The sequence below is a fragment of the Trifolium pratense genome, linkage group LG5 (genome assembly GCF_020283565.1).
Source record: "Trifolium pratense cultivar HEN17-A07 linkage group LG5, ARS_RC_1.1, whole genome shotgun sequence".
NCBI classification, from domain to species: domain Eukaryota; kingdom Viridiplantae; phylum Streptophyta; class Magnoliopsida; order Fabales; family Fabaceae; genus Trifolium; species Trifolium pratense.
Genome location: NC_060063.1, coordinates 1,524,702 through 1,551,978, shown reverse-complemented (window position 1 = coordinate 1,551,978; position 27,277 = coordinate 1,524,702). Strand labels below are relative to the sequence as shown.

Sequence of the window (27,277 nt, the reverse complement as noted above, 5' to 3'; positions counted from 1 at the left end):
AAAAAAATAATATTTAATTTTTTTTGACTAATTCTTTGCCTTAAAGAAGTTAATTTCATTCCACTTAAATCGTAATCTCTTACATTGTCCATTGGTTTTCTTAATCCTTTTTAGTGTTGCCGGGTCTTTGGCCTATTTTTCTTAATCCTTGTTTCTATACAACTTCTTTTCTATGTTTTTTTTCCTTCACAATTCAATATCAAGGCAAGTCATTCATAAAAGTCTCTTTGTGTTTTTTTTTTTTTCTTTTGCAAGTCTTGCAATATTTTTTTTATATTTGAAGTAATGCTACTAAATAAAATTTGTAATATAAAAGCCCGGCTAATTTTTATTTTTTTTTAACAAGGGCTAAATATTTATTTTAATAGACAAATGTTTGTAATTAATTGTTATCATTTTTTCTTTCACCTAGATTTAAACCGGATTCTTTAACTCCTCAAACTCTTTTAACCATCAATTCAAACTAGTTAAGATACCAATCTATTGTTGATTTTACACTTAATAAAAGAGTTGAGATTAAATAATATATGTAAAATTAAATAAATGGTTAAATTGGACAATTGGTCCTTTAATTTATTTATTGGTTTCATATTGATCCCTTAATTAATTAATGTTACAAATTGATATTTAACTTTAATTATGTTTGTCATATATATTGTTCATTTTCGTTAGCTTTTCTCAAAAAAAAAATGTTAACTTTGCTTATGTGGCTACTAATGTGACCACATAACATACTAAAACGAGTGGTATCTTGAAAAGAAAAACCTGTCAATAGTCATTTTCTACAAGAACACTCTCTTTTTAAGAAAGGTGTGTGAACTTATAATCTTATTCCCTTGTACGATTAACAATATATTATAAATGATTTATGCGTACATATAACGGATAATAGAAAGCCAAGTTAACCTTTTCTTGAGAAAAACTAACGAAAATAATCAATATGACAAATAAAATTAAAGTTAAGGAACTGATTTATAACTTTAATTAATTAGTTAAAGGACCAATATAAAATCAATAAATAAGTTAAGAACTAATTATCTAATTTAACCTAAATAAATTATCTAATAAACTTGAAACAAAAATCTGTTTATACTTTATACAACTAGTTATGAACATTGATCCAAATCTAATAAAGTTAATTATTTTTTTTAGAAAAACTAACGAACATGATCAATATGACAAATAAAAATTAAAGTTAAGGAACCAATTTATAAGTTAAGGACCAATATAAAATCAATAAATAAGTTAGTGAACTAATTGTCCAATTTAACCTAAATAAATCTAATAAACTTGAAAAACAAAAATCTGTTTATACTACTAGTTATGGACATTGATCCAAATTGAATTGGATCTGGATTCCTTAAATAGGGTATTAAGTCAGGTCCAAGTTTTTATTAGTTTTAAGAGCTGTGAATCTAACAAACAACTAATCTAACTTAATAATAATTATAAAAAAAAAATCATTCAAGAGATAACCTCTCTCAATATATATAAAATAAAAAGGGTCTTGTTAACATGCGACCTAAGGGCACATATTAAGATATCTCAATATAGAAACTTAATATTTAATGATAGAAAAAAATTTAATGCTTTAAAAGTTAAAATAAACATATAAACATTTAATAATTTATATTTTTACTTTCTTAAGAGTACATGTTAAAATTCTCCAAATAAAAAACCTTAGCAATGACATGACATGGAGAAAACTAAAAAATGCCAAGGTTATGACTTAATTAATGAATGACGGTGCCTAATTAATGTATAAGGTTTTTATAGACGACGAGCTTTGTCTAAAGTTGATGTGACATTTTGGTGAATAAATGGATGAAAAGGAAGGCAATAAAAATGGGGGAACAAAGAGTAGGTTGCTTGGAATAACATGCTATTTGCTTCATCTGAGTGTGAATTGAGTAGATACATTTGGCTTAAATATGCATTCAACTATATAAGGTGTGCAACTCCAAAAACTAATAGAAATCTATTCATGAGAAAACCTCCATTTATAGCTGCATAGATGTTGATATACAGGATATTTTAAATTTAAATTTAGGATTTTTTTTTATATTTAATAATGTGGGTAAATTAAATTTAACAATAAGATACGACTGTGCGTTTGATTTGCTAAAAAACAGGAGACTGGACTGGACAACTTTTATTGTATTCTGTTTGATTTGAAAATGAGACTGGACAAATTAGGCAGCAAGGGACAGGACAAAAACAAGATTTTTTTGTCTCTCACTGAACCACATGATAACTTTTTGTCCACGGTACAACTATAAAAAATATGAAAATACCCATTTTATTTTGGGATATAAAAATATTATCACCCTATATCTCTCCGGTACAGTTTTGTTATGTCATGTATTATCTTGTTCTGTTTGTACTGTTCTGTCCAATTCTTATTGTTTTAGGAATCAAACACACTATACTTATAAATTGAACTCCAATTAAAAATAAGAGATGACTAGTACTCCCTCCCGCCTTAAATATAAGCAATATAAGCAATTAACGTCAAAATGTATTTGACTCAAATTTAAACTAAAGTCCTATTTGGATTAGCTTATTTTTGAGTTTATGCAAACAGTTTATGCAATTTTTATGATAAAATAACTTATAAAAATACAATTTTCACTAGTGTGAATTTATAAAATAGCATAAAATTCCTAATTTATATTGCATAAGCTGTTTGCAAAAACTCAAAAATAATCTAATCCAAACGGGGCCTACATACGTTTTAACTTTTGCTTATATTTAAGACAAAAGGGAGTATTTTTAGAAATAAAAAATAGAAAACTACCAACACTTATTAAAGTATTTGTAGATAGAAAAAACAACCTAGGTATAAAACAAAAACCATTTATTTTTTGGTGATAAAAAACATAAAAGAGACATAACAATAAAGAAATTGTAAACTTAAACCCAATCAAGAATAGAGATGAGGAAAAAATCAACATCTACACCAACCTAGTTGGGTGTCTTTTAACGCTTCTTTTGTTATGGATAGAGCGTGGAACTCATCAAATCCTCAAGTTTTTTGGATATCTATGTCAGTTAGCACTTGTATCCTATTGGCTTGTTATTTTGCACTACCCATCCTAGTCACACTCATTATTAATTTTTTTGGTAATAAAAGGGTTAAACTCAACTAAAAGAAAATTACATGGTGATTAAATAGGTGAAAGATGTGTAAAAAAAAAAAAAAAAATACACCACTACAATCATAAGCAAGAACCTGAATCAACTCTAGAGAATGATGTTTATAAGCTAGAGTTCACAGGAGGACATATAACCTATATTCGCTAATATATTTGCACACCGATTTGCTTGTCGATATACATGAGTAATTTTAACATTCCACGAGTAATTCAACAATTTTTTGATCTTTTTAATTAGACTCCAACCAACAGCTCTGTCTAATTTTCCTTCTTGTAAACTACATACTTTTTTTTTCGTAGAGTACTACACTCGTTATTAATTTTGAAGAAAAAACAAAACTACATTAAATATATGATTAGATTTAAATCTTAATGTTAATTTGTAATTGGTTTTATATTGATATTATTTTATTCAATGTTTAATGGGAGGGTGGGATGAGTTAAAGGAGTTGAGTTAAGATTTAAAAAAGTTAAAAGTTCGGACTGGCATTGTTCTGGACTGGGCCAAGGGCTGGCCCAATCCCTTTTGCCCGACATTTAGGGCACGGTCTAATAAGGAGGGACTTCCCCGACACGTCAGCCAATGACGTGTCCTGCTCGACATAACGGATTAGCTCCACGCTAATCACGTGCTCGTCTATCCATACACATTGACTCATTCCGCCTTAGCTTAACAGCTAAGCAGCACGTTTAGCACGTGCTCCTTTATCCAGCCACAGCTGTCACGGAGCTTATCCCTTACCCGCGAATAGCGGAACGGCTCCAACCAAGATAGAGGCAAATAACGGCCTTCCCCTACGATACAGGGATTATCTTGGCAGTTGAGTCTATTGGGCCGGTTATCCCGGCCCAATAGACCAACCTTTGGCCCAGCGCTGGGGGCACTATATAAGCTCTCCTAGACAGGAGAGCCAGGTATTCTGAATCATTCTGCATTCTACTTTCTCTCTCTTCTATTGTATCTCTCTTGTTCTCTTCGCTGACTTAGGCATCGGAGCACCTGCAGGTACAAACCCCCCCTTCGGTGTGGAAGCTTGCTCCCCGAAGCAGCTTGTTCAGCAATCAAAACATTAGGCTTGGATTTCCTCGCCTTTTTCTTTGATTTCTCTCCCTTATGCTCAGCAGCTATCCTCATCAGCTCGGAAGCAAGATCAGTCATTCTACCTGCAAAGTCAGAAACGTGGTCAGAAACACGGGGAGAAACTCAAATCATCAAAAACGCTGAATGTAAAACAAGTAAAAAACGGGCAGGAATCAAAGTAAAATACCCAACAAAGTGTCCTCGGCAGAGACAGTCTTGCACGACAATAATAATTTGGTATTAACATAAAGAGGTTCGATCCTCGGTTTACCGTGCTTATCTAAAGCAACCTCCCCTAAACTAGTTACAACTTTACACGGCTTAAAGCCATCCACGTAGGCCTTAAGCTTCTCAAACCCTGCCATCTCCGCCGGGATCAGGTCCTCGACAGACGTCAGATACTCGTCGGTTCGCAGTACAAAATGTTCCGACGACCACGACAGTGGGAATCGAAGAACCCACTCCATTACTTGCTCCCCTTCCTCGTCCAACTGAGGAGACCCATCCTCGAGGAACACGGGCCTTTCCATGTGCAGAGAGTCGAAAGCAAACTCCGTCACCGGCTTCACCACATAGTACCTCTCCTTGAAACCCCGAGCAGACTCGACGAACATCTTAAAAATTTTGCTCGACTGGTGCTTCAAGGAAATCCAACCCTGCCGGTCCCCGACTTTCTGTCGTTGGATTTGGAAGATGTAGAAAAATAAGGCAACAGTAGCTTCCACCTCCAGATACCGACAAAGGATCTGGTACGCCCGGATAAACGCCAACGAGTTCGGGTGAAGCTGGGAAGGAGCCACCTTTAACCGGCCAAAAATCCCAGCTTCAAGGTCGTTGAAGGGCAGCCGAAATCCCAACTCCTTAAATGCCATCTCGTACATAGTAAATCTACCTCCTGCGTACGACAAGCAAACCCGCTCCCCTTCGGCAGGTGCATGAACCTCCCAGTTTTCCGAACCAGCCTCCTCGACGATAGTAAAGAGCCGCGGATCTTGGGCGGTAATCGTTGAAGCAATTCCCCGAGGCTCGGCCGCAACCCATGCCAGCTCTGGGTCGGTAATGGTGTCGACCAGCTTGTGTTTCGATGTTGCTTGGCTCCCCGTCGCTTCCTCTACGTCGGACATTTTGAAAACCTGAAAAGCAGCGAAAAGACAGTGAATTCGACAGTTATCAAATCCACCCTTTCACCGCAATTCAAGTGAAAGGGCGTGAAAAAGGGCGAGGACGCTGTCCCCGACCAAAAGCCCTTATCAAAATGGCAAAACAAAATAGAGGAAACGAGGAGAACCATTTAACAAAGCCTAAAAACGGGGAGAAGCTCCCCGACGAAGCTCAAAACGTTGCTCGACGCTTAGAAGCAAACTTAGTTTTGCATAAAAATCTAAAGTTAAAAACGGGGAGAAACTCCCCGACACAGAGTTTCTACAAACTCATGTATCTACCAAATTTCCCAGCGAAATAACGGGGAGAAAGTCCCCGACAAAGAGTTAAACAAACTTATTTTCCAGTCAAAAACGGGGAGAAGCTCCCCGACATTCATAAAACTTGTTGAAGACACGCATAATTCGCGAAGGCGAAAACGGGGAGAAGCTCCCCGACACAAGGTTCAAATAGCCTAGCTTTTTGCTATAATAAACGGGGAGAGGAAACAACAGTCTCTTCCCCGACATAAAACGCATAGAATTCCAGAAATTCGGAAACACTGTTCATCACCTTCATCGCGTTCATCATCATGTTCATAATTTTTTCCCAGAAAATCATCATCTCCATAGCAACATTCATCATTTTTCCAGAAAAAAAAATGACAAAAACATAGCGAAATCGCAATAAATAAAACGCCAAACGCACAGAAATGGCGTTTTACAGTGATCTAAAACACTAACAAATGAAATTTAAACCCATTGGTACCCAAAACCTTTTTAAGGGATGTTACTAACAACCCAAAACTACACAGACAAAATGGGTATAAAGAAGAAAGCATACAAATAAACACATAAACTGGAAGATTCAAAGGGAAGTTTTCAAAGAACACTAACCTTTGTTGAAGAAGAAGCGAAAGCTTGAAACTTGAAGTAAAGAGAAGCTTCGAAACTTTTAAGCAAGGAAGCTTGAAGATTTGATAGCAATAGCAGCAGCAACACAATAGAGAGGAGGAAAATGGAAACTTTGAAAGTGAGGTTCCCCTTCTCCATTTATAGACTATCCAAGTCCTCTCGCCTGCGTCGCGAACCACTACACCTCACCGCATCGCAACCGTTGATCCGAATCAAATGGTCCAGATTAAAACCATCAAAGGGCCCTGATTAAATCTCGCAGGAAGTCAAAAGGCGCGTTGATCCAACGGCCAAGAAACCTCCTCGTAAAACGAGGTAATTAGCGCATGCTCCCAAGGCAATTATTGCGCCTTTTCATCAACACACGTGTCAAGATCAGACGAAACGTCTGTCTTTTCACATCCCATCGAACAGACCACGCGTCTCTCGAGGGGCTCATCGTTATCACCAACGTAATTATCTCCTCGACACCGCGATCAGGCGAAAATCACGGGCAATTGAAGCAATCTTCATAAATAAACATGCCCGCAAAAATAGGCAGCATCAACTAGATGCGACATATGCAACACTTCCCCGACAACCCGTCGAGGAACAAAAAAGCCAACGACTTTCAAAGGCAAATCCCTTCCCCGTAATTTCCTCCACGAACATCCTGGCACGCGTCACGAGCAAAGGGAAGCTTCCTCCTTCAATAATTCTCCTCGTCGTGCCAAGGAGGAATTTACGAGCAAAATGCAAATGCGCTCTTCGCGCAAACGAACAACAACCATGATCAACGAATTATGAACTCCTCCTAGGATTGACGGGGAAAACAACTCCTCGACATGCGGGCCTAGACCTTAAGTCATTACTCCTATGCCTAGGAGCAACGACTTGGGGGGCTCCTGTTCTGGACTGGGCCAAGGGCTGGCCCAATCCCTTTTGCCCGACATTTAGGGCACGGTCCAATAAGGAGGGACTTCCCCGACACGTCAGCCAATGACGTGTCCTGCTCGACATAACGGATTAGCTCCACGCTAATCACGTGCTCGTCTATCCATACACATTGACTCATTCCGCCTTAGCTTAACAGCTAAGCAGCACGTTTAGCACATGCTCCTTTATCCAGCCACAGCTGTCACGGAGCTTATCCCTTACCCGCGAATAGCGGAACGGCTCCAACCAAGATAGAGGCAAATAACGGCCTTCCCCTACGATACAGGGATTATCTTGGCAGTTGAGTCTATTGGGCCGGTTATCCCGGCCCAATAGACCAACCTTTGGCCCAGCGCTGGGGGCACTATATAAGCTCTCCTAGACAGGAGAGCCAGGTATTCTGAATCATTCTGCATTCTACTTTCTCTCTCTTCTATTGTATCTCTCTTGTTCTCTTCGCTGACTTAGGCATCGGAGCACCTGCAGGTACAAACCCCCCCTTCGGTGTGGAAGTTTGCTCAACGGACCGGCCTCAACCTTTCAGATCAACAGGTTAGATCAGGCATGGTGTAAAAAAACCAACATATCTTTGTTGTTGACTTGTTGTTCTCTTTGATTTATTTTTATTTTACTTTTTTTTAGTTTCTCTCTTAATTCTTTTTCGAAAAGAAATAGCTAGATGGATAAACATTATTAATTTTAGGAAAGGAATATATGGATATGGATAACCTTTTATACTTTTTGAATTGAATAATGTATGTGAATATCAACCAGCTATGCCTCCTGCCTGAATCAATAAATCGATGGACCCAGAAGAATGATCCAAAATAAATGTAGATCTTGATTGCTGTATTAATGTATATCTTGAATAATATATTTTGTGGTTAAGTTAATACTTAATACTCTTATAAGTTACAATATGTGTTTAAGATGGTATTAAAATCTATTGAAGCTTCATCGGACCAATTGCTATCAGGATATATAAATTATTGGACTATTTGATTCGCACTCATATATACGAGTATATATTTTGGACATGAATTTTTTTTTAAGAAGCAAAAATCGAATATATTAACATCAAAAGAGAGTCTTGCCTAGTACAAGATGTGCCAGACAAAACCACAGAGTTTTACAGTCCTCGATAGTACATTGAATCGAAAGCTTAGTTGATGCCCAAACATACAAACGGGCTCGACCACCACATGTGGTTGTTTGTGCCAAGATGAACATTATTGGTCTTCAGCCACCAAAATGTGTATAATTTTACTTTATCTAACATTTGCTGAATTGTTATTCCTATTGCCTTGAAAACTCTATCATTTCGCTCGTGTCATAAGACTGAAACACGACACTACCACACAAGCTGTATGAATGAATAGTGAGCTCGCAACCCACCTGAACAATTAACAAACTGCACTAAGTGATCTTGTAACATCTCTGCATCAGTTGTAACAACACCTAACCAAGATCGAACCAAGAGTCTACAAGATGCAAAAACTCTATTTTGGACATGAAATTAATTAATTATTTTCATTAAAAAAAGTTAAAAAACTATAAAGTCACTTTTTTTTCTTTGAAAAGTAAATCAAAAGTTCTAATCATTAGGGTGAATATTTTTACTAAGGTTGAATACTTCCTCCGTTCATTTTTTGCTACATTAAAAAACTGATATATTTTGTCCGGTATAATACATTAAATTCATTAATTATTAAATAAACTTAAAAGATGAACGTTTGTTTATATATCAAATTGGAGAGTATATCAATCGTTAGTTGATTTAGTGGTGATTAACGCTAAACAATTGGTAGGGAGGACCACAGTTCGATCCACGGAACTGCGATTGGGAGAGGACTTAAATTACTTAATGTCTGAACTGACTCTCGAACCAGATTAGACGGTCCAGTGGAGGCAGTAATATTATACTCTCTCATACTTTAATTATAAATAAAAAGTTTATTTTTATATCTATTAACTAATATATTTAATTTATAATATAGGTAAGACTTCAATTACGTTTAATCTGCTAAAAAATAAGAAACTGGACAGAACAAATCCAGTTGTACCGTGTCTCAGTTTGATATTAAACTTCTTCTTGGACAACACAAACAGGGCTGAAAGACCGGACAAAAAATGCACTGAATCATAAGAAAATGTTTATCTTCTGAACAAATTATGTAAATTACCAAAATAACCTTTTCTCCATTCCTTTAAACTTGTCCAATAAATATTTGATGTCGGGCAAGTGAAAAGTTTGACGCGTCCGCATATTCCACAATCCATAGGGAAAGTTCAAATCAAAGGCAACAAAAAAGTAGTGACTCTGACCTTACTACACATGCACTGATAGGGTCTCTACACAACACATAACAACACAACAACACATAACACATTCATTCAACCATTTCTTTCTCTTCTCTTTTGTTTCTCATTCCAACTAATTCAACCTCCCCCCACCACCACTTTTTCCTCCTTTTCCAATATTGCTACTCTCTCATTTTTCAATTCTTACTTTTCCTTTTTTAACTTCTTTTCCTTTCATCAAACAACACCTAGCCACTACAATTCCTCCCATGTGGCATTCCATTAGTCCAATAACAAATAAACAATACATTTAAATATAATTTTCAGTCTGTTGGGTTTCAAGTGTGAGTGTTTAAGTCCCATATCGACTACGTGTGGGAAAAATGTTGGATTTACAAGAGAGGTGGCCCATTAACCTAACACCTTAAGGTTTTGGGTTGGGATGTGGCGTCTCCCTCTCTTGTGTGGTCCTGGAGCATTGACTCATTGGTTCTCCCGGACTCCCCAACACAGTCCTTATAATATAATTTTATGGTTTTGGTTTTTGTGAGTTTTTTGGAATTCTATCCGGGTTAGTTTTTTTGTCAAGTAGTTTAATGGCTAAAAATTCTACCTTGAAAGTGGATAAGTGAGATGATTGGAGTTTAAACCACAATCTCCTGCATATATAATGCAATATTCTGCCAATAAAGTTAAGCTCATTGAACTGTGATCCAGGTAAATTTTAGGGTTAAATATGTTTTTGGTCCATATAGTTTCACAAAATTTTCATTTTAGTCAATGGAGTTTGTTTTCACATTTTTTAGTCTCTGAAATTTCATCCGTCAATAAAATTAAAAAAAACTGATTGGTGACATGGCAAACAAAAAAAATAAAAATAAAAAATACAAGTAGCGGTGCCACTCGCTGCCACGTCATCCTCCGTTAAACTCATATGGACGGTAGGGACTAAAATCATTGACTGGTGAAACCTCAGGAACTAAAAACTGTGAAAACAAATTTCAGGGATTAAAACGAAAATTCTGTAAAACTATAGGGACTAAAAACATATTTAACCCTAAATTTTTAAACCGTTATTTTTAGTTTATATACTACTATTATTACGTTATTGTGTCACATGACATGATTTTATTGGATGAGAAATGACATATAAAAAACTAAAAGCAATACTTTTGGAATTTATAGGAACTAAATTTAAAGAGAAATTAAATTTATGTTTTGACTATATTCTTTTCTTTAATTACAATTTTTTGTCAAGTAGATAAGTGGGATAATAACTGGGGTTCCAACTTCAACTTTCTGTATATATAATACAATGTCCTATCAATTAAGTTAAACTCACGGGAATTTCTTTAATTATAATCTACTCAAAATAGTTTGACTTTTTTTTTTCTTTAATTGTAAAAACAATTTACTATAAATGCATATAAAAAAAAAGTATTCATCCAAAAATGTTGTAGGATAGGTAAAAAATAAAAACAAGTATCTTGTAAAAAAAAGTACATTAAAACAAAAAAATAAAAATAGTACAGGAAAAAAAATAAACACAGGATGTTGGCAACATAAAAAAATGGCAACAAGCAAATAACTTAGTATGATTTAATATAAATTTTAAAAGGAAAGTTTTGGTATTTTCAAATAAATATGAGGATAATTATGTCAATGTAATTAAAATTATAATAATTCATCTATCCTCACCTCCCTTCCCCTCCAAATCCCCCCAATTTGGGGGGAAGCAAAAATTGTTCATTGAAGGGATTTTGCTCACCTCCCTTCCCCTCCTCTCCCCTCATAAAATTTGAACCAAACACAAAACATTTAAAATATTTCCTCACCTCCTCTTCCCTCACCTCCCCTCCAAAAACCCCGAACCAAACATACCCTAAATGAACTTTTAGAAACCAGGAAAAAAATTGGTGAACTTTAAATAAACTCCCTTTTCTTTTTCTTTCTTACTTTTCAAAATAACATACATAAAAACAATTTAGATATACAAATAGTTTGACTATAACTATTGTCAAAAAAGAATAGTTTGACTATAACTTTTTCTTTAAGGATTATGTTAACTTGTGCCCTAAAGGCACATGTTAAGCTACCTAAAAATAGAAATATAGTATTTAATGATACAAAGAATTTAATGTTTAGAAAATTAAGTACACCACATGTTCAATAAATTTTTTCTACATTTATCTCCTTAAAATGTACCCGTAAGGGCACAAGTTAACATTTTCCTTTCTTTTAATTGTAAAATTAATCTTTTACTTATAGAAGAAAGTTCGGCAACTCCTAGGCAAGTATTGTGCTAATGTGATTATGTGACACTCTACAAAAAAAATTCATAATCTCTATTTTTAAAATTAAAATTTAATAATAATATTATTATTATTATATCTCTTTTAATTAAATTATTTAAATTTAAAAAAACTAATGCATTATAGGCTGGAATAGCTAGAACCTATATGTGTCCAAAAAAAACATCAAATCAAAGTTTCAAATAGTCAAGTGATTAATTAAATATACTTAAAAATGAATGGTTTATAAAAATTTGTGTTTTTCATAAAAAATAATTTAAGTTGAAACACCGAATTACTAAGGTGTTTTCTTCTTATAAAGAGTTCTTTCTAACTTTTAAGCACATAATTTAGCGGGTTTTCCACAACTTTTTTTTTTTTTTTTATCGAAAGTGGATAGTTATCACCTGTTGTGATTCTGAATCCGAAAGTCTTTGGTTGTAAATGTCCAAGTACCCCTTATACTTCTATTAATAAAAAAAAATTTATAAAAAAAAAATATGTTAACTAGTACCCCAAGTTACTAGCAAAGGAATAAAAAGAAAAACTTTACATTGAAAATTATATATTTTTATTATGATATATTTTAAAAATATTAACAATACAAAATTCAAGATAACTTTCCTATGTCAAATTTCCTTAACTAAAGTATTTTTTTTTATTAGGAGTTCTCTCCGACTTTCCACTACAAGAAAACACTTGATTATTGAGGGCCAAAAGCCTCCAAGAAGAGCTAAAAACCGTCAATAATGCATGCATTATTGGCGGTCCAAGACCCTCACGAAAATGCTCGTCAGTAAGCGTTATTGGCGCCCAGAACTCTCAATAATAATAACATTATTGAGGGCCTGAGACCGCCAAGAATCATCGATCAGACTTGTCCAATATCACTGACGGCATGTAAGCGTCTATAAGACTTTTTTAAAAAATTGCCACTTATTGGCGGCTCAGAGCCCTCAATAACGAATTTTGTAATTTATTAAGGGCTTTAAGTCCTCAGTAATTTATTAATGGCTTAAAGCACTCAATAAATTTCGTCAATAATATGAGATTTTCTTGTAGTGTTCGATCATACAATTTGATGGGTTGTCAAGAATCGTAAGATATCAATACCCGTTATACTTCTATTAAATAAAAAAATTGTTTATAAAAAAGATTATGCTAATTAGTGTCTTCAGAGTACTCCCTCCGTCCCAAATTATAAGGGAAAATTGGTCAAAGAAAGTTGATGTATTTGGTTAAAAATTTGGACCAAATACATCAATTTTGTTTGACCAATTTTCCCTTATATTTTGGGACAGAGGAAGTACTAACTAAATAATTAAAAAATAAAATAAGTCACTAAGGTCTCTTCCATTAATGATCAGGTTTAAACAAAAATAAAAAAGATTTCTCATTTTTAGTCCAAAAAAAAAAAAAAATTAAAAAACTGTGATTCCATTTTTTAAGACATCATCATCAACCTGATTCATCATCACAATATTATTACTGATGCAATAATTTTTCATTTACACTCCATTAATTCCAAAGTGAGAAAACTCACTTATTTCAAACAATTTTGTGGCTCATCCTCATCCTAAAAATCTCTCTTAATAATTGAGTTCGATCCACACTTATTACCAAATTGTAACCTCAAAATTCTTAAATTTCAAACACAAAAAACACACACACTTTTCTTTGTTAACTCAGTGACTCAGAAATTGATCATCTTCATCATCATCAACAACAATTTTTAATGCAAATTCAAATTCTATCATCTGGGTATTGTTCAAGTTCATATTTTTTGAAATGGGTTGCATTTATTCAAGAGTTTGCATAGGTGAAACTTGTAAAGGTTCAAGCATCAATGGTGACCCAATTTCAAGAAATGAACTTCAACATGTTTTTTCACCATCTTCTTCAGGTGAAATTAGAGACCAATTGAATCAATTAAGCTTAACAAGAGATTCAGAAGCTGGTATTAGAAGATTAGCTAGGGTTTCCTCTCAGTTTTTGCCACCAGATGGTTCAAGAATTGTGAGAATTCCTTCAAGTAATTATGAATTACGTTATTCTTATCTTTCTCAACGTGGTTATTATCCTGATGCTCTTGATAAAGCAAATCAAGATAGTTTTTGTATTCATACACCTTTTGGAAATGATGTTAATGATCAATTTTTCGGTGTTTTCGATGGTCATGGTGAATTTGGTGCCGAATGTTCGCAATTTGTTAAGCGTAGGCTTTGTGAGAATTTATTAAGGAATTCTAAATTTAGTGTTGATCCTGTTGAGGCTTGTCATTCGGCTTTTTTAGCGACGAATTCACAGTTACATGGTGATATTTTAGATGATAGTATGAGTGGAACAACAGCTATAACGATTTTGGTTAGAGGGAAGACGGTTTATGTAGCGAATTGTGGTGATTCGAGAGCTGTTATAGCGGAGAAGAAAGGGAAAGATGGTGATGTTGTTGCAGTTGATTTGTCTATTGATCAGACACCTTATAGAGTTGATGAGTTAGAAAGAGTGAAACTTTGTGGTGCTAGAGTTCTTACTTTGGATCAAATTGAAGGGTTAAAGAATCCTGATGTTCCGTGTTGGGGTACCGATGAAGAAGCTGATGATGGTGATCCTCCTAGGTTATGGATTCCAAATGGGATGTATCCCGGTACTGCTTTTACAAGGAGTATCGGTGATTCTATTGCCGAAACGATCGGTGTTGTTGCTAATCCTGAGATTGTTAGTTTTGAACTCACACCTAATCATCCATTTTTCGTTATTGCTAGTGATGGTGTTTTCGAGTTTCTTTCTAGCCAAACTGTTGTTGATATGGTAAGCAACAACTTTATATTTCAACTTTGTTTCTCTCTCTTGCTTTTGATTTGTGATGCATGAGAAAATATGTCTTGCTTTTTACTCTTTATATGATTGAAATTTTGCTTTTGTGTTTGCTAAAAAGATATAGCTGTTCAAATGTTTATTAAATTATCATATTTTAGTAGTAATTAGGAACTGAAATCATTGATAACCACTATTGGATCTGTTTAGGAGTAGATACTGTTATGAATAGTTATTAATGTTTTTTAATATATTTGACGGAATAAGAAGGAGAAATTAGATCGTTTATTTATGAATTATTATTAGGAAACCGTTTCTATGTTTCAAGCACTATTGGCATTTGCAGGATTGCAAATAAACAATCCAAATGAGTCGAATGTTACCATTTAGTATCTGAAAGTAATAGAAGTGAATAATGCAAGTGAAATTTCCCTGATAAGCATTGGGATTTTATTGGTTTCAGTCTCAAAATTGTTAAATATAGTATTCTGTTATTATTCCAAGTTTGCAACTAACTAATTATAGCTTCATGTGCCGTAATCGTTTACAATGTTGTGTCTAAATTCATTTCTATAACTGAAATATGTCAAAAAATGGTTAACAAACTTAATGCCGAGATCCATATTATTAATTGTGTATTGTTTTGGGTAATTCAGTGCTTTGTGAGGATATATTTGTCGAGTAAATCTTTCCTGTGAACCTAGGTTTGGTTTGTCATTCAATTAAGTCAAATATTTTGTTTCTAAATTTGGTGTCTTGCTTCCAGGTCGCAAAGTTCAAAGATCCACGTGATGCTTGTGCTGCGATAGTGGCAGAATCTTATCGACTTTGGCTACAGTATGAGACTCGTACAGACGATATTACAGTCATCATTGTGCATATAAATGGGCTAAATGAAGTATGATGTTTTTCTTTTCTCCTACTCATACATATTGTTCGCTAGAAATTTTTCAGTATTTGTTACCCCTTATTTGCAGTGCTGTTAAGTAGCAGCTATAGTAGAATCTGCACATATCGCTATTGTTCTGCAATACAGTATTTAGTACAAAGTTTTGTGAAATAAGAGGCAATAGTGGCGTTATGGCACTGTTGCGTAGCCGAATTTGAACGAACCATAATTTTCCGCGATCTGCAATTGTCAACACTGCTTGTTTGTTATTACTTATTAGTAACTAATCTATTTTGTCTGAATCAGACCCCTGTTGCTCACTCAACAAGTTCTCGTGATGTTTTACGAACCTCTGTCCCTCAAGTTATTGAGGTGACAGGTTCAGAATCTCCTTCCACTTTTGGCTGGACCGCTAGGAATAATCGCGTAAGGCAAGAGTTGTCAAGGGCACGCATCCGAGCAATTGAAAATTCCCTCGAGAATGGACAAGGTTGGGTTCCTCCATCATCGGCACACAGAAAAACATGGGAGGAAGAAGTAAATCCCAATTCATATTTTGCTTTTCATTTTGTTTATTGAAATTGATAACAACATTGGCGTTTAAGTATAAGTTCATAGATTTCATGCAAAGTTCACGAACTGCAAACAAATCTTGATGATGCTTCTTCATCTTCATATGCAACAGGCACACATAGAGAAGGCTTTGAATGATCATTTCCTCTTCCGTAAACTTACCGAATCTCAATGTCACGTTTTATTGGATTGCATGCAAAGAGTTGAAATCGAACCTGGGGATATTATAGTCAAACAGGTCAGTTTTCTAGTCGAAGCTTGAAAATTCTTAGCCTGCCACTTTTCTTCTTCAGCTGTTGTAGATTCTTCTTGCAGAAAATGAGCTTGCATTAGAGCTTAATCTTAATATCTTATTTAAATTTATCTTTATTTTGGCTTTATTGGTTTTCATAAGTGTACAAGTGTGACAAAAGTTATAATACTATGCAGGGTGGTGAAAGTGACTGTTTTTATGTCGTTGGAAGCGGAGAATTTGAAGTCCTGGCGACTCAGGTTTATAAAATTTGTCACTTGATTGCAGTATTCATTTCATTCATCTTTGTGATGGTTCAACAGCTATCATTTTAGGAAATTGTTTAAAGTTTTCTAGCCTGAGACAAAGTCAAGGTCCGTCACATCTATAGTCTTCCGAAACTTCTAAATATTTCTCAGTTTCCAAATCAGAAAATTTTCATTTGTGATATTGTTAGCCCCCAGATGTGACCTATTTTGATAACCGCCCGGGTTATTTTCTAAGTAAAAAACTCAGGTCGAGTTTCTTATATCTTAGCCATCAAGTAATGAAATGATGTCATTATTTGATTTGAGAACTTGATGGAAAGGATACGGAAGCTTAGGTTCAAGTTTTGTCGTATTAGTCAAGATGAAATCATGTTTCTAAAGTCTAGGGGCCATATAATGGTGCTGTTTGAACCTAACTCCTTTCTAGAATTATGTTTGTTTCTATGAGATGTGTTACAAATTGTAGTTCATCATTTATCACAATGACAGGAAGAAAAAGACGGGGAGGTACCTAGGGTTTTGCAGCGCTACACAGCCGAAAAACTATCGTGCTTTGGAGAACTTGCTCTGATGTGAGTCACTCTACCACTTCTTATTTTGTGGTCCTTCTACCAAATTGATATAATTCTTATCGACATGAAAAATATCTTGCCGAGGCCATTCACATATCCTCTAGTTTAGGTATTGACTTTGCGCAGGACTGTTTCCAGACAGGCATATAAAATTCAACTATAATTGCTACGTTTCGGAATAAACTTAATTGCTCATAGTGTTGGTTTTGCCTTTTTCCTTTTCATTTTTATAGGAAATATTTAAAGTCATTTTTATGTCTTTTCTTATTTTTCGTATGTAGGTGCTATAGTATTTTCCTTGCAAATTTATAACGTTCCTCTGCCTGAAATGTGGCATTACTACAGGTACAACAAACCACTCCAGGCTTCTGTACGTGCCGTAACAAAAGGAACTCTTTGGGCTTTAAAGCGAGAAGATTTTCGAGGGATTTTAATGTCAGAATTCTCTAACTTATCATCGTTAAAGTTACTTCGGTCTGTAGATCTCCTCTCAAGATTGTCAATTCTACAACTGAGTCAGATTTCCGACTGCCTTTCTGAAGTTACCTTCTCAAGCGGACAGACAATAATCGATAAAGTAAGCTTTTGCTTGGATTCTTTGGTGCATTTATTCTCAGTTCTTTTCATTAACTTTTTTGGTATGTTTTTGTAGAATGAAGTCCTTGCATTGTACATTATCCAAAAGGGACGTGTAAAATTAACTTTCGATGCTGATTTATTGACAAGTCCAAATACCTTAAGCCTCAAGTCTGACATCGAAAATGAGGACGATGATGTACCAAGCGAAACAGAACTGTCGATAGAGAAGCCCGAGGGAAGCTATTTTGGTGAATGGTCCCTTCTTGATGAACAAATTGGTTCCTTAACTGCTGTTGCAGAGGAAGATGTTGTATGTGCTTTACTAACAAAGGACAAATTTGAATCAGTTATTGGCTCCTTACAAAAGATTTCTCAGGAAGATCACAAGTATGTCTTAATATGTGCATGTATCAAACAATGGCTTAGTGGTTTCTGCCTATGAAGCACTGAGATGGACACAACAATGACATTGACACATCGATAGCAATAATAATTTTAAAAAATGGAATGATTTAATGTAAGTAACCATGTGTCAGTGCCATGTTGGTGTCGACATCGGACATGTTTTCAATCTGAAGTGTCGGTGCTACATAGGTTTCTGCTTATTTTCTTATACGATACACTTAAAATAGAGCTTTATATTGTTGGCACCATTAATTTGACAACAGGTTGAGGGACAATTCCAAGGAATTGACTAGAAACTTTGAATTCTCATCCCTTGATAAAGTGCAGCTCTCGGATTTGGTAAGAGTAATTTCTTGCTTTCTGATTCATTGGGCTTGAGATCCACAAATTAGCTTATAGACCATTTTTCTTCTGTAGGAGTGGAGAAAGACTATATATTCCACTGATTGTTCTGATACTGGACTAGCAAATTTAAGAGACTCAGGTAGATATTAGCAGATCTAAACATATGTAGTCCTTTAACTTATTTTTTACATGAATTGATCTCATTATGAAGCATGACACGGACACTGAAGAAAACACTAACACTCACCATCGGTGATAATTTGAGAAAATCTTTCAGGGGCCAAAATATCAAAATATGCTTAAAAGCTTTCCAACTTATTTATTTTGGTGTCTGGGTTTCCTTCTCCTATATCAATTAATAGCATTTAATGTAGTCATTAGTGATAAAAAATAATGTATGTTGGACTTTTTTTTTCTAACCAATTTGCTGCATGAAATCATTTTTCGAGCAGAAAATGTGCTTACTTTGAAGAAATTTTCCAAGCCAAAAGTGAAAAAGCTAGGAAAGGAATCACAAGTCTTGAAAGAGAAGGATTTGATTAAGGGTTTGAGCTCTTCAGCTTGTGTACCACAAGTTTTATGCACCTTTGCCGACCGCATGTATGCTGGAATACTGCTAAATACTCGTCTTGTCTGCCCTTTATCTTCCATACTTTCAAGTCCTTTTAGCGAATCAGCGGCACAGTTTTGCGCTGCTTCTGTTGTTACCGCATTAGAAGACTTGCACAAGGTCTTGTATCTAAAGTAAAATATTTTTCCATTCTTTTTTGGCTAGTGGCCAAGATTCTCTAACCTTCCCTCCTCCACACATTTCATATTTGAATTGCAGAATGGTGTTCTCTATAGAGGTGTCTCGCGCGATGTTTTGATGTTGGATCAAACAGGACGGATACAGGTTTGGAAATTTTTGTTTTATTTATTCATCAAATTATTGTTTATCAGTGTTATTAATGGCAAACCTGCCATGGAATTATCATGTTATTAATTATTCTTAAATGTGTGTTGCTGCTTGTAGCTGGTGGATTTCAGATTTGGAAAGAAGCTATCCGATGAGAGAACATACACAATTTGTGGGATGGCAGATTCTCTAGCTCCAGAGATTGTTTTGGGAAAAGGCCACGGTTTCCCTGCCGACTGGTATAATTAAAACTTGTATAAAACCATTGATTCTCGGTAGCACACTTTTTTGATTTCCTCGTAACATAAAGACAACCGAAAGTAGTTTTTTTTTTTTAAATGAAGACAATCAAAAGTAGCATTATTAATTCATTTGCTGAATGCGAACTCATTTGAAAATATAACCAATATGTTGCAATTTCACCTTACACACATATTGGAGTGCATGGTATCTAACTACGAAGCACGGACACAGGACAAGATTCAGACGCTGACACGTTGGTACCGATAATAATTTAAGAAAATGACATAATTCAATGTAATTATATGCGTTGATGTCGTGTTGGTGTCAGATACTGGGACATACCTAATCCAATGAGTGTCCGTGCTTCATAGGTATCTAACATATATTGCTTTGGTATATACTTTAAATCTGTAGACAGTTATGGTCCTATGTTCCTTGACAATGTGCTGACAAGCTTCATTGTTGATTATAATGCAGGTGGGCGTTGGGAGTTTTAGTATATTTTATGTTACAAGGCGATATGCCATTTGGATCATGGAGAGAAAACGAACTTGATACAGTTGCCAAAATTGCAAAAAGGAAATTAAATTTTCCAGACACTTTTAGCCCTGAAGCTATTGATCTCATCTCCAAGGTATATAGCAAGAAATAAGCCTCTTTCTCTGTGTTGTCTTGTCAAATACTAGTTATAGCAGTGGAATTTGAATTTATCGCTATTCTTCTACGATACCCTTTTTAGTACAAAGTGTTGTCAAATAGCAGCTATTGCAGCGCTATAATGCTGCAGCTTATCAGAATTTCAACAAACATCTATTTTCTGCAATCCATGATTGACAACACTGCTTTCTCTTGAACGTTAAATGTGGTTTGCATGCTTAAAAAGATATCTTTGGTGCATGCATGAGACTACCTATGTGTACTTAACTCTCTTTATTTGATTTGTTCAGTTACTTGATGTGGAAGAAAATACTAGACTTGGTAGCCAAGGTCCTGATTTTGTCAAGAGTCACTCATGGTTTAATGGTATCAATTGGGAAGCGCTTAGACACCACACTTTTCCAGTTCCTCCAGAAATTATTTCTCGCATAACACAATACTTGGAAGTTCGTTATGAGGATTCTTCTGCTTCTACGGAGTCCCCATTAGAGGAGGTAGAAGAACTTAATGTGCCTGAATGGCTTGAAGATTGGTAGAAGAATGAATGAGCATTAGGCTTTGTCTACTTTTTTAAGTTTGTCTCTGCACAAATATTTAGCTTTTCTTGTTGGGGAACTTGTTTTCCCCCCATGTTTTGTAAAAGTTCGCACATGTGTTCGGAAGTATACTTCTGGACGAAAAAAATTTATGTTTTTGTGTGGAAGTATACTTTCTGAGGGTAAAAAGCAATGTTTTTTCGGAAGTATACTTCTGAAGTGACTGTCAGGGGTGAAAAAAGAAGCTCTTTTCTTCGACAAATTGCAATCCATGAATGCAAAGAGATCAATAGGCTCGGAATATCCTCCCTAGTTCAATCTTTTAGCTGCCGAATGGGTAGGGTAGGTTTAATATGTTCTTTATATCTTTACCACTTTCATTTTTATTTTTTATAGTTCCTTTATTCTGTAAATATTATATATGTTCATGATTGAATTTGTTTTTATGTTCAGTTGAATTGTCAAGCAATTTAGAATATTTTATATCATGGACTAATGTCCACCATATTTACACCCACATAATGTAATAATAATGATTTTGTTCTTCTGTAGCTTGCTGCTGCTGTTTTTTTTTTTTACCGAAACACAATCAACTCATTTCATTTATAATTAAAGGTTCAATACAATAAGGAGTACCGTTAAAAAAGGTGCGACTAGGCCAAGAAATTACCGCCCTAGCTAATGTATGTCCTGTCATGTTAGCTAGCCGCTAATGAACTTTGCTGCTTAATGAACTTTACCTCAAAGTTCGGATTACAATTTAACAACTTAATAGAAGAAATAGAACTAAATTCGGACACTCCATTATGTTTTGCATATATAGCATCCACCACAATTTTGGAGTCACTTTCAAACACTATGATTCCTACCCCTTGCACTTGCTGCTCGTAGTGCTTCTAAATGGCCATGGCTTCACCTACACATCTTGCTAGATGATGGTTACAGATGTTTGTTCCTGGTGCAACAAAAGTTCCATGATCATTAACGACACCCCAACCCCGCCCCGTTTGAACAGAAGTTCCGTAGAAACTTGCATCCACATTGCATTTCCACCAACCTTCACTACTCACTAGGATGTTGCCATTGTAGAGAATTAGGTGCAGCCAGGTACAATACCAGTATCTTGCTGCTGCATAACATTCCCAACAGGCCATTCTCCTAGTAAATGCAAGACACACATAGCAATTCCTCTTGCCGGCTCTGCTATTGCATAACATTCACAGCACACCATTCTCCTAGTAAATGCAAGGCACACGCATAGCAATTCCTCTCGCGTCTCTTTAACTTCATTCCATATCCAATTATTTCGATTGTTCCCAGTCAACACACACATAGACAGCGACTCACATGACATGCTGACGTGGCAAGCATCTCTTCATGTCTTGGGTTTGAATTCATCCTTAAGAATGCATGAGTGTTAAGTCTTTTGAGAAAAAAAAAAACTTCGCTGCTCACCTGACTCGCAGAGATAATCTATTCAGTTATGCACGAAGATACTCCAAAATTGCTATTTTGGCTGATATGTCAGCAGTTTGTTTCACGCATGGAATTACAAGTACATTGGAAGTATAATTCAACATAAAATTACAAGTAAGTATTCTTGTTAATTATTTTATTTATTTAGTTTTTTTTTTTTTTTAAATCATATGTATCCTCCGCGCTCAATTTTTTTTTTTTTGATAAATCAAAGGTATGCTCATCGCCTAACTGCAGAGACCGATCCCCTCAAAAATAAAAAATTTATATAAGAAAAATAATATTTTAAATTTTTGTAAACTTGAATGTCCAACTTTTTTAAAAAAATGTTTTTAAATGATGTGCTATGATGGTACAATATTTTTTTCTAACATGTAGAAAGTGCTTGAGCAATTCAAAATATATTTTGAAGCCAACAAAAGTGCTTGTATGAGTATATTTGTTTGAAAATACCGTTACAATCTTAAGACTTGTGTTTGGGTATAATCATGAACTGAGCCCTTTTATTGTTTTTTATTTGATATTAATGTAAATAAAATTTGTTTATCTTAGGTTATTGCAGCAAATAGGAATGATAAAAAAAATTGTGGAATTTATATAGACAAAATAAGGAGATATGACTTGGGATAGGTTGTGTTGAAGTAACTAAAAACTATTTTGTTAGAATGCATAACTAAAGTAGTTTTATTATGACTTGATGTTTATGAATATTTTTGTGAAGTGATTATTTTTATCATCATATACTTAATTAATAAATAAATAAATATGATACGTCTTTTAACTCATTTGTTGGAGTAAATCATCTTAATCAGTATGTATTGTTGAGTTGGCATTTATTATCGAATGAGATAGTAAAATTTATACTTGGTTGTTCCCAACATTGTTAGAATATATCCATTGACGTGCTCTAAATGTCATTGATATAATCATGCATATATTTTAACCATGTTGTGAACAACCAAGTAAAAATTTAACTATCACCATTTGTCATTAGGACATAAACCAACAATATATATTGACCATAATGATTTACTCCAATAAAAGGAGCAAAGAGATGTCATATTTAATTGATAAGTAAGTCGTGTCAAAAGTAATGAGTAATAACTTCACCAAAATATTAGCAACCAACCTTACGTCTTCTGCCCAAAGTACATTTCCTAGACGACATTTATCATTCACATCCTTTATATAATAAAACTAAATATTTTGCTTTATATATATATATATATATATATAATGGAACTATTTTGCTTTCTAACATAATAGTTTTGAAATGCTTTAACATATTTTATCATAATAAAAAACAAATCTTTAAATTGTAACAGTTCCATCTAAACAAAGAGATACACTAAATCTAGCTTTGCATTGAATAATATAGTTCAATTTAATTACTTCAATTTTTCAGGAGATATGCAAGCATTGTTTAGGACACACTAAATATATATAATCTTGTGATTGATTTACTATTTTTAGGAAGTCTGTTAATATTATAGAAAGTGATCAATTGACTTTTAAGAAATGAACCAAACTTCAGAGATTTGTTCAAAAGTTTGTGCAATTATAAGCATTTTTTTATTATTAATTATTAAATGACAATGACATGAAACAAATTGGTAATTTACTTTTGGTTCTTACAATTTGTCCATAGGAGTTTTTAATATGACTAATATTTATCGTTTTTCTCTTGCTCAAGAAATGTTGTATTAATTATTTAATTATTTAATTAATTATGGATTAACTATAATAATACTATTAAAAATCGTTATTAATATACTCCCTCCGGTCTTAATTATAAATAAATTTTCATATTTTAGATTCATTGGATTGGATTTGATAACTAATGTATTTGGTCTATATAATTAAAGTTAGATATATTAGTTATCTAATGAATCTAAAAAGTGAAAATTTGCTTATAATTAAGGTCAGAGGGAGTATAAATTATGGTTTATTGTTATCAAATATGATGAATTATTTTATTGAACTTTTGTTTCTGAATAAACTGTGATGGTCCAGGTTATTTGCCTCGGGCCTCAATCGTTTAGTTATATAAACATCATCCAATTAATTAAATAATCCAAAAAGTATACTTCATCATCTCATTCCATCTTGCTCTCGTATTATTGTCTCCCTAATCTTAAAAGGTATATCGTTCGTGGTTCAATATGTTATGTTATATAATTTGCATCTATGCTTCATGGCTTATTGTTAAATTCAGCAATTGGTATCAAAGCTTCTTAGTATCTAAGAAGCTTTGATGCCAAATGTTGGATTTAACAAATAAGCCACGAATCATAGAATTATAGTATATCACCATATGAGATTGAACCTGCTTGAACAACGTACCTTTTAGGATTAGGAACATAGCAGTAAGAAAGCAATATAAGGTATGAGAGGATGACTCATCATCGTTTAAAGCTTAAGGGTTAGGTTTCACCCTTATGTCAAAATGTTTAATGATGGATAATATTTATACTTTATATAACTAAAAGGTTGAGTGTATGAGTCTCTCATTGGACTTAACTTAATTGCTCAATCTATCACGGTTTGAGAAACAAAAGTCCAATCAAATACTTATCAATAAGTGCTTAATAACAACAGACCGTAATTTATATATTACTAATAGGAATTCCTAATAATATGATTATTTTCAATCCATAATTAAATTTATTTTAATTATTTTTAACGTATTGTTCAATGTGCTTGTGATTTGATGTTAATGTCAAATATTGTTTGAGTACTCTATCGGAATTATAAAAAATTACGACACAATTTTGTGTTCATCCTCTCATTCCTTCTTGCTCTTTTAAGGAGCCTTAGCTTCACAAAAGTACCTCTAATATTAAGGACAAAAGTAAGAGTGTGCTTATAATTAGGAAGATGTGTTTTACTAATTCCTCTCTCATGTTGGACCAATTTCTAAACATTGAACCAATTTTCATTCTCAAAATATGGGAGCTTCTACGGTACATTCGAATAATTTGAATGTACCGGTACATCAGATCGGTAAATTGATAAATTAGCGATTATTTTTATGAACTAAAAAACTATTAGCCGATTATTGTATTTTAGAAATAATAATATCACAAGAAAAAACACAATTTTATTGTTTATAAGCATTATACGAATTTTTCTAATATTTTTTTAAAAAAATTCAATATTGGCTATTATGATGAATAAAAATTCAAAAAATATTGAATTTTATATTTTTGACAGTTTTGATGAATAATATATAGTTGCTATAATTATTTTAATGATAAGAAAATTAATTTACTTTAAAAAATATTCATTTACCTATTAATTTAATTATCCAATGTACCAGTACATTAGAAATTTAGCATATGTACCATAGAATTTGCCTCAAAATATTTATACTATACATTGTCAGAGAAAAATTTATGTACATATACATACTATAATATACTTACAATAGTGTACAAGTCTGTTATGATTCAAAATATGTGGTAATATATTTGATACAACTGTGCATTAATCTTTTTCTATTTTTTCCTTGATATTTCTTTTGTACTGAGAACACTAATTCTAATTGGGTTCTCATCTATCAATTTTATCTAATCAATTTGCAATTATCAATATTTCATAATCTCAATTCATCTCTCTTTCACTATTTATGCACAACTCAAGGTTCCTTGATTTTAGGATCACAAGTCATGTGTCCATTTACCTTAACCAATTATGTTGTGCCAAATATATTGTCACCTGTGCTATTTTGAATCATAACAAAGTCCTAACTCAACTAATAAAAAATGTTGAAAATATTAAGCCAATAATTAAAAAAAGTATACTTCCAATAACTATTTGGTATGGAATAATTTATTACGCCGTCATGACAATGACGTTTGGCTTAATTATTTCTTGCGTATTTGAATTGCATATCTTGCTCCATGAATTAATGCATTATTTGGACACACAAGTAATTGACGGCTTCATGAGTACTTTTTTCGATCTAATTACTTTGTCATGCTAACCGGTGCCCTAAACACTGGTTAAGGAAACAAAAAAAAATTGAAAAGAAAAGAACACTTTTTGAACTTTTGACGAGTTGACTGCACAAACTTCAATGCCAAATTACTATTTTTACTTAAATTAGACTTGATTCTAATTGACACACTAAATATATTTAGTATGTGTTTGGTTCTGCGGTGGACATAATTGATTTTGATAGAATTGAGTTTGACAGAATTGATTTTGATAGAATTGAGTTTGATAGAATTGATTTATGTTTGGATATATTCATACAAAAGTGAGTTGAACAAATAATTTGAGTGTAAAAATCAATTCTAGAATGAGAAGCTACAATTTCTAGCTTCAAGTAGAATCCATTCTGGAGGCAGAATCAATTCTAGTTTTGAGGAACCAAACAAGTCAGAATTCATTCTATATGTCCAGAATCAATTCTGGCTGCTCCAGAATTGAAACCAAACATACACTTAATCTTGTGATTTATTTATTTTTAGAAAAAGTCTATTAATATTATAGAAAGTGATCAATTTACGAAACACTAAATTGACTTTAAAGAAATGAACTAACTTTAGGGATTGTGTTCAAAAGTGTGTACATTGTTAGCATTGTTTTTTTATTGATTGACAATGACATGAAACAAATTGGTAATTTACGTCTGGTTTTTAGATATTGTCCATAGGAGCAAATTCGACTTAAAGGAGATTTTAATATGGATTTAATTTGTATATTAGGACGGTATAAACTATTTGTGTCTTAATTTGAACATTTTTTTATGTTGTTAACCTGTTATTAAACATTTGTTGATGTATTATTTGATTGAACTTTTGTTTTTGAATAAACCGTGATTGATTGAACCATTCAGTTAAGCTCAAGGAGAGGTTTCTAACCTCAATCATTTAGTTCTATAAACATTATCCCATTAAACGTTTTGAGATAGGGTGAAACCTGAATCTGAAGCTATAAACGTCGATGAGGGTAGTTCATCCTCTCATACCTTCTTACTCTCAT

The 27,277-nt window shown here is 33.7% G+C and overlaps 1 protein-coding gene across 1 annotated transcript; it reads left to right on the top strand.

Annotated features, from left to right (window-relative positions):
* Positions 1-13,168: 13,168 nt before the first annotated feature.
* On the top strand, positions 13,169-21,326 carry LOC123884240 (protein phosphatase 2C and cyclic nucleotide-binding/kinase domain-containing protein). Its single transcript, XM_045933307.1, has 15 exons — positions 13,169-14,608; positions 15,381-15,512; positions 15,810-16,040; positions 16,189-16,314; positions 16,506-16,568; positions 17,067-17,149; positions 17,495-17,726; positions 17,802-18,115; positions 18,397-18,472; positions 18,551-18,617; positions 18,931-19,208; positions 19,308-19,373; positions 19,494-19,615; positions 20,097-20,253; positions 20,567-21,326. The coding sequence occupies exons 1-15, from the start codon at positions 13,586-13,588 to the stop codon at positions 20,810-20,812; spliced, it is 3,216 nt and encodes a 1,071-aa protein (XP_045789263.1). The 5' UTR covers positions 13,169-13,585; the 3' UTR covers positions 20,813-21,326.
* The last annotated feature ends 5,951 nt before the right edge of the window (positions 21,327-27,277 follow it).